Raw genomic sequence first — 14,253 nt, forward strand, 5'->3', positions numbered from 1 at the left:
TTGGCTGAAATAAACTTGTCTGAGATCACCAGCAGTAAAAATTTGCAGTTGGACAGCTTTGTCCTCTACTTGAAATCACAGGGAGAAGGCAGCCACGGGCTATATTCCAGGATTCCCTGGATCATATCTGACCCTCAGAGTGCACTTCATAAAGCAAAATTGTTGGCTCTTGTTGTTAAACAGGCTGCCCTGTCCTGATTTTCAAATTGAAAGGCAGCAGACCTATGCTATAAACAAATCAGATTCAGCTGTGGTGGAACCGGTATAGAATCATAGAATCATAGAATATCAGGGTTGGAAGGGACCTCAGGAGGTCATCTAGTCCAACCCCCTGCTCAAAGCAGGACCAATCCCCAATTAAATCATCCCAGCCAGGGCTTTGTCAAGCCTGACCTTAAAAACTTCTAAGGAAGGAGATTCTACCACCTCCCTAGGTAACGCATTCCAGTGTTTCACCACCCTCCTAGTGAAAAAGTTTTTCCTAATATCCAACCGAAATCTCCCCAACTGCAACTTGAGACCATTACTCCTTGTCCTGTCATCTTCTACCACTGAGAATAGTCTAGAACCATCCTCTTTGGAACCACCTCTCAGGTAGTTGAAAGCAGCTATCAAATCCCCCCTCATTCTTCTCTTCTGCAGACTAAACAATCCCAGTTCCCTCAGCCTCTCCTCAAAAGTCATGTGTTCCAGACCCCTAATCATTTTTGTTGCCCTTCGCTGGACTCTCTCCAATTTATCCACATCCTTCTTGTAGTGTGGGGCCCAAAACTGGACACAGTACTCCAGATGAGGCCTCACCAATGTCGAATAGAGGGGAACGATCACGTCCCTCGATCTGCTCGCTATGCCCCTACTTATACATCCCAAAATGCCATTGGCCTTCTTGGCAACAAGCGCACACTGCTGACTCATATCCAGCTTCTCGTCCACTGTAACCCCTAGGTCCTTTTCCGCAGAACTGCTGCCTAGCCATTCGGTCCCTAGTCTGTAGCTGTGCATTGGGTTCTTCCGTCCTAAGTGCAGGACCCTGCACTTATCCTTATTGAACCTCATCAGGTTTCTTTTGGCCCAGTCCTCCAATTTGTCCAGGTCCCTCTGTATCCTATCTCTGCCCTCCAACGTATCTACCACTCCTCCCAGTTTAGTATCATCCGCAAATTTGCTAAGAGTGCAATCCACACCATCCTCCAGATCATTTTATGAAGATATTGAACAAAACCGGCCCCAGGACCGACCCCTGGGGCACTCCACTTGACACCGGCTGCCACCTAGACATGGAGCCATTGATCACTACCCGTTGAGCCCGACAATCTAGCCAACTTTCTACCCACCTTATAGTACATTCATCCAGCCCATACTTCTTTAACTTGCTGACAAGAATACTGTGGGAGACAGTGTCAAAAGCTTTGCTAAAGTCAAGAAACAATACATCCACTGCTTTCCCTTCATCCACAGAATCAGTAATCTCATCATAGAAGGCGATTAGATTAGTCAGGCATGACCTTCCCTTGGTGAATCCATGCTGACTGTTCCTGATCACTTTCCTCTCGTGTAAGTGCTTCAGGATTGATTCCTTGAGGACCTGCTCCATGATTTTTCCGGGGACTGAGGTGAGGCTGACCGGCCTGTAGTTACCAGGATCCTCCTTCTTCCCTTTTTTAAAGATTGGCACTACATTAGCCTTTTTCCAGTCATCCGGGACTTCCCCCGTTCGCCACGAGTTTTCAAAGATAATGGCCAATGGCTCTGCAATCACATCCGCCAATTCCTTTAGCACTCTCGGATGCAACTCGTCCGGCCCCATGGACTTGTGCACGTCCAGCTTTTCTAAATAGTCCTTAACCACCTCTTTCTCCACAGAGGGCTGGCCATCTACTCCCCATGTTGCGATGCCCAGCGCAGCAGTCTGGGAGCTGTCCTTGTTAGTGAAGACAGAGGCAAAAAAAGCATTGAGCACATTAGCTTTTTCCACATCCTCTGTCACTAGGTTGCCTCCCTCATTCAGTAAGGGGCCCACACTTTCCTTGGCTTTCTTCTTGTTGCCAACATACCTGAAGAAACCCTTCTTGTTACTCTTGACATCTCTTGCTAGCTGCAGCTCCAGGTGCGATTTGGCCCTCCTGATTTCATTCCTACATGCCCAAGCAATATTTTTATACTCTTCCCTGGTCATATGTCCAACCTTCCACTTCTTGTAAGCTTCTTTTTTATGTTTAAGATCCGCTAGGATTTCACCGTTAAGCCAAGCTGGTCGCCTGCCATATTTACTATTCTTTCGACTCCTCGGGATGGTTTGTCCCTGTAACCTCAACAGGGATTCCTTGAAATACAGCCAGCTCTCCTGGACTCCTTTCCCCTTCATGTTAGTCCCCCAGGGGATCTTACCCATCTGCTCCCTGAGGGAGTCAAAGTCTGCTTTCCTGAAGTCCAGGGTCCGTATCCTGCTGTTTACCTTTCTTCCCTGTGTCAGGATCCTGAACTCGACCATCTCATGGTCACTGCCTCCCAGATTCCCATCCACTTTTGCTTCCCCCACTAATTCTTCCCTGTTTGTGAGCAGGAGGTCAAGAAAAGCTCCCCCCCTAGTTGGCTCGTCTAGCACTTGCACCAGGAAATTGTCCCCTACGCTTTCCAAAAACTTCCTGGATTGTCTATGCACCGCTGTATTGCTCTCCCAGCAAATATCAGGAAAATTAAAGTCACCCATGAGAACCAGGGCGTGCGATCTAGTAGCTTCTGCGAGTTGCCGGAAGAAAGCCTCATCCACCTCATCCCCCTGATCCGGTGGTCTATAGCAGACTCCCACCACTACATCACTCTTGTTGCTCACACTTCTAAACTTAATCCAGAGACACTCAGGTTTTTCTGCAGTTTCGTACCGGAGCTCTGAGCATTCATACTGCTCCCTTACATACAGTGCTACTCCCCCACCTTTTCTGCCCTGCCTGTCCTTCCTGAACAGTTTATAACCATCCATGACAGTACTCCAGTCATGTGAGTTATCCCACGAAGTCTCTGTTATTCCAATCACGTCATAATTCCCTGACATCACCAGGACCTCCAGTTCTCCCTGCTTGTTTCCAAGGCTTTGTGCATTCGTATATAAGCACTTGAGATAACCTGCTGATCGCCCCTCATTCTCAGTATGAGGCAGGAGCCCTCCCCTCACAGACGTTCCTGCCTGTCCTTCCTCCCGGTATCCCGTTTTCCCACTTACCTCAGGGCTTTGGTCTCCTTCCCCCGGTGAACCTAGTTTAAAGCCCTCCTTACTAGGTTAGCCAGCCTGCTCGCAAAGATGCTCTTCCCTCTCTTCGTAAGATGGAGCCCGTCTCTGCCCAGCACTCCTCCTTCATGGAACACCATCCCATGGTCAAAGAATCCAAGGCCTTCTCTCCGACACCACCTGAATACCATAAATACTGCTTCTGAGAGCAACTAGTTTTCTGAGGCCTATGAGATGTGACAGTATTCTGTTTAGCTGATAAATTGCAGTGTAGTAGGAAGGATGCTACAATGAGTATTGATTTCTTTTCTGCATAGAACTCATTTTGCTACAGCTTGTGAATTGCCTTCATGAGCTGACAATCCATTAAGGATCACTTTGTGTGTCTCTTCCTTCATTATTGCTTCTTTTACTGCTTTCTGCTTTACTGCCTTTAAAATACATTGTCAAAGCAAAATAAAATAGGTAAGAGGGGAAACTGTAATAGTAGCAAAACAAGTTGGTCCCTGGTAAATGACTTTATTGAAAAAAGTATTTTACTGGGCAACTATGTGCAAAGATGACTTTCTTTTGAAGGTGCTAAACATATTATATTAAAATTCTTTTATAGTAGTATAACTCATCTAAAAATTGTAATTCTGTATCATACAACAGTCATTTTATTATATAATTTTCAAGTCAAAACAGCTAAAACTTCTGTGGATATTATTATAGTCTTACCGATTCTTACTTGCCAAATCAGAATGACCTAGAATGAATAGACTCCAATAATTTCTTAACAGATCTTACATTTCTCTTCCTATATGCCCAGCATTTCTATTTCTTATTTGGAATGAGTGGACAATTTATATCTGTCAGTATTATTAGCCTTATTGCCTTTTCAAGTAAACTGTATAACTCTGGTGGTTTGAATGTCTAATGGCACAAAAGCTGTGATGTAGCTAAGAAGGAAAATGAAGTTTAGGAAATCTGCAAGATGTGTGTTTTTTTTCTTAATCAAGCTATTATATTAATTAACTGTGGATATTTATGTGGAGGGAAGGGGCTGATTGAAATCATGTAATTTATTGTTTTTTTCTTTAGAACAATTGCCCCCTAGGTTGTAATATTGACCAAACAATGGGCCAAGAGCATTATATTATGCAGATGAGGTCTTTGTTCTTTTTACTCTAGTGGGTAATTGATTACTTCATTTACTAAAAAAATCTTGCCTGTATATGTTTTATTATACCCTTTAAAATGTCTTTTTTATTTTCTTAAATAACTGTGGGAAAATCATGTCGCATGTCTCTGCCTCAGTTTCCCCAAATGATACTGACCTGCTTTGTAGAACACTTTGAAATCTACTGCGGAAAAGTGCTATATAACAGCTGGCTGTTGGTGGTGGTATTTATCATTCATTATTAAATATGCTGTTTATCTCTGAGGTTTGATTTTTTTTTAATTTAATTTTAGACAAAGAGCCCTGTAACTATAGCTGTGTGAAACCTGCCAGTTGGGTTTCAGTGAACCCAAACTGGGTGATTTCAGGGTGTTCTTCATCCTGTGAAGTTTGTGTGGAGTTTTGGGTTCAGGTGAAGCCCACAACTCCAGGCGATCCTCTGAGATTCCAACTTCTCTCAATACCCACTGACCTCAGTCGTGCGGGCTTCTGCTTCCATCTCTGAATCAGTCCAAATCACCATCTCTGAACCAGTCCCCCAGGTCTCCTCCTCCTTGTGACCCTTCTCCTGCCCCAGCACGCTCCTCCAACACACAATTCATGATCTTTTGTACAAGCTGATGTTCCACTTCTGGATATTTTCCTTCCCTCCCCCCCACCCCCTTACCCTTCTGATTTCAGAGTCATTTCCAAATCCCTATCATTTACCTCCCTTGCTTCTCTTCAGCTGGATCTGCCTAACAGCCTAGAGGAGTTAAGTTCTGGTGTCTGTTTATAAAACTGAATTGGGAGCGTGAAACAGCTTTTGGAAACTTGAATATTTCTTGGCTGCTGTGGAGTACCATGGGAAGGCCAGATGCCCTGAAACTAATGTGTCTTCCTTTGAAAAGCATGGCGCCAGCTGGTGCACTTAATGGCATTTTGTTCGCTTCCAGGCCCCTTTCTGAAGTTCTAGTTTTATATGAGGGATGAGGAATGGATAGTGCTAAACAGCTCCCGATTTTCCTCTTAGCAACTAAAACTATGAGCAACTAAAACCTTAAAAGGTAACCCAAGAAATTATGGCTGGGCGTAGACACCAACTAAACGTAAGAAAACCAAAGAAACGACAGTGCGCGTCTGTGTGTGTGCGCGCGTGGGGGCGTGTGTGCTTCAGCTGCTTTTCCCTCCAAACCAGCTTCTTTGCTTTTAACTCATTTTATTTCCCTACCAGGGATTATAGAGACATAATCGACCAGTCAGACTATGTCCTAGAACAGTCTCAGTCCATAGTTGTGTTTATAACACCTCTGGATAACAATCCACCTTTGGTGTAATTTGTTTAAAAGAAAGAGATCAGAAAGAAATACAATAAAGCCCAAGAAGAAGAAGGGATCACATGTGTGGCATGAATACACAATAGCTGATTTTTCTCAGGTTTACAGTGATGTGCAGCACAAGGCATTGGTCAGACTACAGCTCTCTTATAAACAATGTTAAGGTTTTTCCTTTGAGTTTCCTGGCTTTTGTGAGCATGTACTATAGCGTTCACTCTTCTAAATTTGATTAAAGTCAAATCCTTGACTGTGTTCGTGGAACAGCAAGAAACACAGAAGTAAGAGGCATGTGCCATTACTGCTTATCATTGAACCAGCTGTGGCTTCAACACCCGCTACATGCTTAGGAGTGTGGCCAGTAACCTTGTAAATTAATTTGTATTAAACATAAAGATGCTTGAAATGGCACTGAAATAAATCAATCTCTGGGTCCTTGTGAACTTGTGTTGTCTTGATTGTCTTAGTGAAGGTTTCAGTCCATTAGCCCAGTGAAATGTTAATTCCCAGTTTTCCTGCTGGAGCGGCAAATCTGTCAAAGATAGTTGGAAAGACTGAATTTTCTCTTTAAAGGCAGTCCCCTGCAGAGTGCAGATAGTTTGAATTTCACATACATTGAGCAAAACTTTTTTTTTTTAAATTTAGGTATTTTATTATGTATTTTATCATAGCAGTTACTAATTTATCCCGATATAGGTAAACTAACTGAAAACTAACTTACTTGGCTTGCCTTTAAGATCATACCAGTGCATTTGCTGTTCTGCTTCCTCCTGTTACCATAGTACTGAAGTCCTAGTGATTGGGATATTTGAATAGTATTATAAAACTGCGAATTCAATATGTTTGCCAAAAATGTAACAAACACGCACAGAGAAGAATATCCATATAGATATGTCTTGCAAAATCGTCATGAGAATTTAGCAGCCCAGACAAAAAATACACATACCAATGCTTTATTACAGTGATTGTTAATGAGAAAAATAACAGCATTTCACTCCCCCATAATAAATTACTCACCCTCAACAAGAATCAAGCAGAATTTTCCAAGCCCTGGCTCTTGCAGACAACACCTGGAAACTAAAATTAGGGGGTAGGGGAGTGTACTGAGGTTGTCTGTAAAGTTTTTGTTTTAAATTAAAAATAATTTCTGCTTTTAGATATGCCCTTTGCACGATGTTAGAGTGGTTGCCAATATTCACCTTCATCTTCTTTACGCAGTATGCTAGATGCCAGAGTTTCTCTATGCATACAACTGGAAATATCTGTAATATCTCAGATGCCACTATGCTGTAATTAAATGTGAACTGTTTAATATCAGCTATTATATATTCTGGACCAGTAATTACATTATTTCCCATTTGGGCAAATTCTGTGCCAATTTATGACTTGTGCAATTCAAGGTCATAGTTGGTGTCCTGGTATTCTCTTCCTATTGACAAAGAAATATTTACTGAAGCCCTGATCTTACACCAATGAGGACATTGGAAGTTATGCCTTTGATCTCAGAAGGGGGAGGATCAGGATATTATTTTGATTTTTTGTTTATTTTTTGTTAAGTTCATCAGTCTGAATTTTAGTGGGAAGTGTGCTGTATAGAACACACACTCTTTAGACACATGCTTATGTATTTAATAACAGTTAATCATATTGCTAAGAATTACCTTATAATAGGCAACAGCTTTACTAATGGCTTTTCTTTTAGAGCATTTTAAATGTTCTTTAGAATCTGTTTTTATGCAAAGTGGGTCTGAATCACTCATTGTGATCTTAATTTCACCAGCCACACGTTTCCAGGTGATGATATGTAATTAATAGCAGAGCATCTGACAATGTATTTTTCATTTAGTAATTAAAGACACTGAAAATTTTGCACTGCAAGCTTTTATTTTTTAATTTATCCTTGGTCAGTGTAAAAGCACCAGAAACTTCCAGGACTGCATGAAGATGAAAGGGAATATTTTTAGTGTGTGTGTGTATGTTTAGCTGCCCAAAGACCTGTACATTGTCAGATCCCTTGCAAAATATTTATTACTCCATCCAAAGTGGAGCTGATTTTGTCTGGCAAGGAATTTAGTTATATGTACGAGCTGATGGAGAGAAGGGAGTTGCATTTTGTAGATAAGGATTAGGAGGAAACACTGTAGAGGTTTTCCTGCAGGTGGATAATATTGGGCCAAGTACAAAGCACTGTCTCCACTTCTGCTGGTCACTATGCAAAATACTCTACAAATACCCTCCATACAGTTCAAACTGAATGAGAGAATTGAAAGATCAAGGACAAAAAGAAAGGGAGGTTCTTGGGAGAGAGAAGTAATACCTGTGAGGAGCCAGCAGAGGCTTTATTAAAACTAACTTTGTGAGGAGAAAATAATATTATGACATTTCATTAAAATTCATGTGAGATGGACTGAGACAGCTGTCAGGGAGGGCTATTTACGCATCCTGGGGCTTATGTGCTGTAGTCCTGCTGAGCCAGCAGGTCTCGGGCAAGACAGCCAGCTGCCTAGAACGAGGGGAACCAAGTGTCTTTGCATTTGGCATATAGGGGACCCTGGCTAGCCAGCTCCCCTCATTATTCCAGTCCTCAGTGCTCTGAAGTTTGAGTGATACATTCTATCTTTTGGATAATCAGAGTTCTAATGTACAGTATGTGTGATCATTCCTTTGTAGTCATCTGAGTTTAATGTCGCATTGGTACGTTTTGCTAATTTTAACACATTTTAAAAATCAAATTATATTTGTGCACTTATCTCAGTATGATTGGTATATATTAGTTCATGGTTCTTAATACCAATAAGTAAAACATGTACGGTAAGTAAATTAAAAAGGTGTATTAGCAGCTAAAGATGTAGCTAGGTGTTATGAATAAATAAAATCACCCATGTAAAATACACTTTTTTCAAATCAATTAGTTTCAATTACTTTCATCTAATGTAAATTAGCCTAAGGTTGTTACGATTTCAGAATTCTCTTTTGTACTGTAACAAATGGCTTGATTTCCTTTTTAAAATATATATACTAGTGGTATAAAATACTTTGAAGTATTAGATCTATCACTTTAAAGGCACAGAAGAGCTTGAAAAAGAATAAAATAAAATAACCTCCTCTCCCCCTACAAAATCAAGCAAAACTTTCAAAGGAAACTATCTGAAAAAAATAGGGGAGGGGAGAGAAAGGTCAGTAAATTGATTTTTATCCCTTCAATAACTTCCAATAACAGCACATTTAAAATAATTAAACTAGTCTAAAGCAGCATAGTTATAAAAATGAATATTGACCGTGAAATAAAAAAAGGAAATTGAAATAGTAATATCTTACATTTATATAGTTTATTTCATCTTGAACCTGAAGGATCTGAAAGCATTTTATAAACATAGGCATTATCATTTAAGGCCAAGTTCTGATAACCTTAATCAGGAGAAGTAGTATTGCTGACTTGTGGTAAGGTGCTGCTCAACATCAGTCTGGGAATCAGTCTGGCCTTTTGTTTTTTATTACTTTGTTATGCTATTTCTCAAATAATTCAACCCGTACAGTATGATACTCTACAATTATTTTTCCAAACTTTAGAAACATATTTGTCATATCTTGCATACTAAGATCTATTACTACAATATAGGATTATGTGGTCACAGGTTATTTCTCATATTATCCATTAAATATTTGTTTCACATAATAGACATATATGGGTAGCATGTTATAATATTTACTTTTTTATTGAAATAACTTTCCTGTAATAGAGATTGTACATCCAAATCAGAGTGGAAGCACGTTGGCAATGTTCAAACTAGTCTGTGCTTTGTGGATTAATAGAGGACTACAGTCTGGAAAGGAAATTGCTCCTTTTTGTTAAGACATGAGCCTGGAACTCAGGAGATCCAGGTTCAGTTCCTAGGTTTGCTACAAACTTCCTCTGTGACCTTGGGATGAAAACATTAATAGGAGTTGGAGGCCTGACTCCATTAAGATAATTTGAATGTCCCAGCCTTTATCTTTTTCTACCTCAGTTCCACCATCTGTGAAATGGATTATGATAATATTTTGCTTCTGTCATCCTTTGTCTATCTTGTCTGTTTAGACTGTATACTATTTGAAAGCGGGACTGTTTTTGAATACGTTTGTATAGGGCCTAGCAGAATGAGGCTTCTGATCTTGATTGAGGCCTGCAGGTGCTAATGTAATATTAATAATAGTATATTCTCTCAGACTTGCAATTATGCTCCTTTCCAGAATACTCAATATACTAGAAAAGCCTAAAAGGGAAAAAGAAACAGAAACAATAATAACAAGTTTTCATCAAACAATCAAAAGATATATCTACAAATTAGGGGCTCTATCCATGCTAATTCTCAAGTTTTGAATATCTATAGCGAAGGAGATCAGCTGTTAAACAGCTTGCAAAGTATATGCATATATTATTGGAGAAAGAGAGAAAGAGTCTGTCTGTCCATCTAAAGTGTATTATTCAACCAGTTTAGAGGATAATGATAGTGGAATCATTTTTTTGTTTCAAAACTTAAAAAAATAAAATAAAAAACACACATCCCCCAAATCTAGCCCAAAAGGTAAAAGAGTGAAAGAGTTATGTGACTAGTAATGGTGATTTAGAGTGGAAACTCAATTTTATCTACAGTTAGCTGTATAGATTCATTTTAAATTATTTATTTCCATGGGAAGGTCCTTTAGAATTTTTCCCAGGCTGAAACTTATCCAAACTGGATTTTCAGGCTGAGAGTTCTTAAGAAGAATACATTTCTAGAATCCTTTTGGTTGTCAAACAGAAGTCCTCTTTTTTGTAAACCCTTCATAATGGCTCAGCTGAGATGTTGGGGGCCACTAATCCTGCTGTTGCAAAGAAGGCCTCCCTTCTTTAGTGCTGATGGTTCTCTTCACTTCTGCCTTGCTAGCTTTCATTTCTGAGGTATTAGCCAAGGAGAGCATTTCAGCCCATATGGCCTCCTTAAAAATTCTTCATGAGCCTGACTCTTGTGGGATTTGGGTGAGAGGAAAGGACAGATTTGCATCACCACAAAGGCCAAAATCAATTTTATCTGGCCATATCCCAGTGGGAAGTATCCCATCACAACAAGGAGTAGCCTGTATGATGGCTTCTGCAGACTATGCAGTAGAACCAAGCAAAATTTGGAATTTCCCACAGGAAAACCCAGAGCGGGATGAAAACTTGAAACTTTCATGTAATAGAAATTTCAAAACATTTGGATTAGGTAATATTTCAATGTTTTCATTGTGATATTTTCAATTAAAGCTAAACATTCTGGTATTTCCAAACCTAAATCTTTCAGTTTATTGAACTGACCCAAAATGCATCATTTTGGGTCAGTTCAATATTAAACTGCATTTTTCCACAGTGGTGTGTTGCTTCATGGGAGGTGTAGTTCATAAACCTGATGTACCCATTATTCTCTATGTGCTAGGCTCCCTGGCTGGATTATATCTCCCTTAATGCACTGTTGCAGGACTTCCATGATGTACCCTGCAGCTCCATCAGAGGTTCAATCTGCATTGCCTTATGGGATGTGTATAGTACTCCAGTACTTATTCCAGTTTGGGATCATTTGAGCCAGGGAGTTTGGAGATATAAACCCAGAATAAATAGCCATTTTTTCCCAAAAAATTCTAGGTAGGTGATTTGTTTGTTTTTGGCGCAGAACTAAAGTTCAAACTTTTGCTGTTCTGCAGGTAAATATGGTCTCAGCTGGTCTATTTTTATCCATGGTAGAGCCTGGCACCCATTAAGTCTCTGGGGGACCCAAGCTGTAAACAGTGTTTAAGGACACTTCAATTCTTTGTGTGAAGAGAGGTAGAGTCTGGAAGTGTGCATGCACTAATAAAGAAAAAAATATGGGAGGGGCTTTGTATGCAGCCACTGTACGCTTGTCTGGATAGTTTAAGGGAATGTGACAATGGCATTGCTCCTGGTGAACACCCTGCCACTGACATTTTTAGTACAAACTTTTGTACACCTCTGCAGTAAAGATTTAATAACTTGTGTTGCTTGTTGTAAGTTGTCTCTGTTATAATGTGTTTTTATTTTATGGGGAGGTTTACTGAATACAGTAGAATGGTCAGCAGCCAGTCTACCAATTTTTTTTTTTTGTTATGACTGGTGGGAAGAAGCCAGAGACAAGGGACTTTGTGTGCGGTGTAGGGAATGGGGTACTGGGACAGGGATAGGGGTTTTGGCTATGTAAGGATTAGGCAATGAGCACTGATCGTAGGTAAGCCTTGGATTGATTGATTGAGAAAATCTGTATTTTACTCATCCCTGGGGGTATAAGTGGTGTGTGGGGGCAAGTGGCTACTTCTTGATCTCAGGGTAGATTAATGCACAGTTTCCAAAGACAAACAGAGCGGAGGTACTGACAACACAGGTACTTGACTGCTGACGGAAAAGAAATGTGTGCTGCCAGGGTTGCAAACATGTAGATTCTGGATGATTCCTGGATCTTAAGGTTGCAGGAGTTTTGTGGGAGAACAAGGAGTACACCATGATATGGGGATTGCTGACTACAGGCTGATGTGGTCCATTGCATGTTAATTGCAGGACATGATGTGTACAACCGCCTGAATAACAATTATCTCCTACCAGCCACATATCTCTTCCTGTTAAAAAAAACTAGGACATTCAATGGCAAAAACTATGTCAATACAAAGTTAAGGTTGCTTGGTGGTGTATCATTCACTGTCAAAATGTTGAGTTGAGCAAAACTCAGGAAATGCACAATTAAAGATTACTTTGGGGGGGGCAGTATCAGAGGGGTAGCCGTGTTAGTCTGAATCTGTAAAAGTGGCAAAGAGTCCTGTGGCACCTTATAGACTAACAGACGTATTGGAGCATAAGCTTTCGTGGGTGACTACCCACTTCGTCGGATCCATGTGAGGGGGATGACACAGTTGTGCATATGATAGGAGGAGATCTATGTTTTGCGCCCTTTGACGTGTGTGACCAAAAGGAAGAGCTGCATGTGTACCTTCAGGATATGTATGCATCATTTCAGTGCATAATTGTATAGGTTTTGTCAGTAGGAGGGCACAAGCCTTTTATTCAAAGGCTATTGTCAGCAGAGAAGTGAAAGGGTTCCAATTCTTTAATGTTGGTTAAGAGAAAATGTAGGTTGAGATGGCATCCTGTAAATGCAAGGGAGTTGTAAAAGGCTTTTAAATGCTTCTTAAATTTTCTTAAATTGTATATGTTGGGCATTCTTTATTGGGGGGGGGTTGACTAAGTGTGAGTGTGTATGTATGCTAGCATCTGGAACCTGCTGAATCCTATAGTGCCAGGGCCCAGTGTGAGTATGTGCTATGTACACATTGAGGCATTCCTCAAAGAGGAAAGTGAAAAAGTGGTGTGGGCAACTCCTCCCTTCACCCTTTTTTGTCCTTTAATAATATTAGAAGGAATTCTGTGAGTGAATAGGTTGTAAAAGGAGGTGAAGACCTTATACACTTCAGCAACTGTGGCATTGACAGAATAAATGTATATGTATTAAAGGCGTATATTGGGACATTGCTGAAAGAGGGCAGAGTTAAGGTTGAATGGGGAACCCTAAACTATGCATTTTCTGGTTTTCAGAAGTTTGAGTTTTGCTCAACTCAACGTTCTGCAAAGGAATGACATGCTACCAAGCAACCTTAACTCTGTGTTAATATATTTTTTGCCATTGAACATAACAGCCTTCTGTGTTAAAGATCTTATTAAGGCAGAAATTCAAGGATATTGCATCTGAGTGTGAAGATAATACGAAGACACTACACAAATTACAAACCTATCCTATATAGTTAGTGTAACAATATAATTAGTAGTTAGAATAGTATAGTATAACCTATATAGTTAGTAGACACACAACAGGCTCAGTTAAGGATAGAGGAGTGCTGTGTGTGTAATGGCCATCATACAGTAGACCAGTGGTTCCCAAACTTGTTCCGCCACTTGTGCAGGGAAAGCCCCTGGCAGGCTGGGCCAGTTTGTTTACCTGCCACGTCCGCAGATTCGGCTGATCGCGGCTCCAGGCAAATGGGGGCTGCAGGAAGCGGCGGCCAGTACGTCCCTCGGCCCGCGCCACTTCCAGCAGCTCCCATTGGCCTGGAGCAGTGAACCACGGCCACTGGGAGCCGCGATCGGCTGAACCTGCGGATGCAGCAGGTAAACAGCCCGGCCTGGCCCACCAGGGGCTTTCCCTGCACAAGCAGCAGAACAAGTTTGGGAACCACTGCAGTAGATAATTCAACACAATGATAAGTATTGTTATGGACTAGTATAACATACAGTAGAAAGAATAAATATTCCCAAATTGGAAATACCTAAAGCAGGGCTTAATTTTAATACAAATTATAATGAATGTTTTACAGATTTGCATGAATTGTTTGCAATCTCATACTCAAACCAAGATAATGAAATCTGAACACATGGATTTAAGCTTTGGCATAAATAACATGAGGACTCTAAATACATCAGACTGCCTGTAATGTATGGAGATGTTTTACATTTTACAGCTACAATCCCTGGTAAGTGAGATTTTAAAAAATATATA

At 40.6% G+C, this 14,253-nt stretch overlaps 1 protein-coding gene across 2 annotated transcripts in view; it reads left to right on the top strand.

Moving 5' to 3' along the window:
• The window catches only part of ZNF804A (zinc finger protein 804A), a 231,691-nt gene that overhangs the window by 49,006 nt on the left and 168,432 nt on the right, over positions 1 to 14,253 (top strand). Inside the window, exon 2 of one of the 2 annotated variants that reach the window (XM_074967734.1) lies at positions 14,072 to 14,227. The exons of the other annotated variant lie outside the window; for it this stretch is intronic. Within the exon in view, the coding sequence (XP_074823835.1) occupies positions 14,192 to 14,227 (36 nt within the window). The 5' untranslated portion in view covers positions 14,072 to 14,191. The remainder of the gene's footprint in view (positions 1 to 14,071; positions 14,228 to 14,253) is intronic. 2 annotated transcript variants of the gene reach the window in all.

Source organism: Natator depressus, chromosome 11, assembly GCF_965152275.1.
Source record: "Natator depressus isolate rNatDep1 chromosome 11, rNatDep2.hap1, whole genome shotgun sequence".
Lineage (NCBI taxonomy): Eukaryota > Metazoa > Chordata > Testudines > Cheloniidae > Natator > Natator depressus.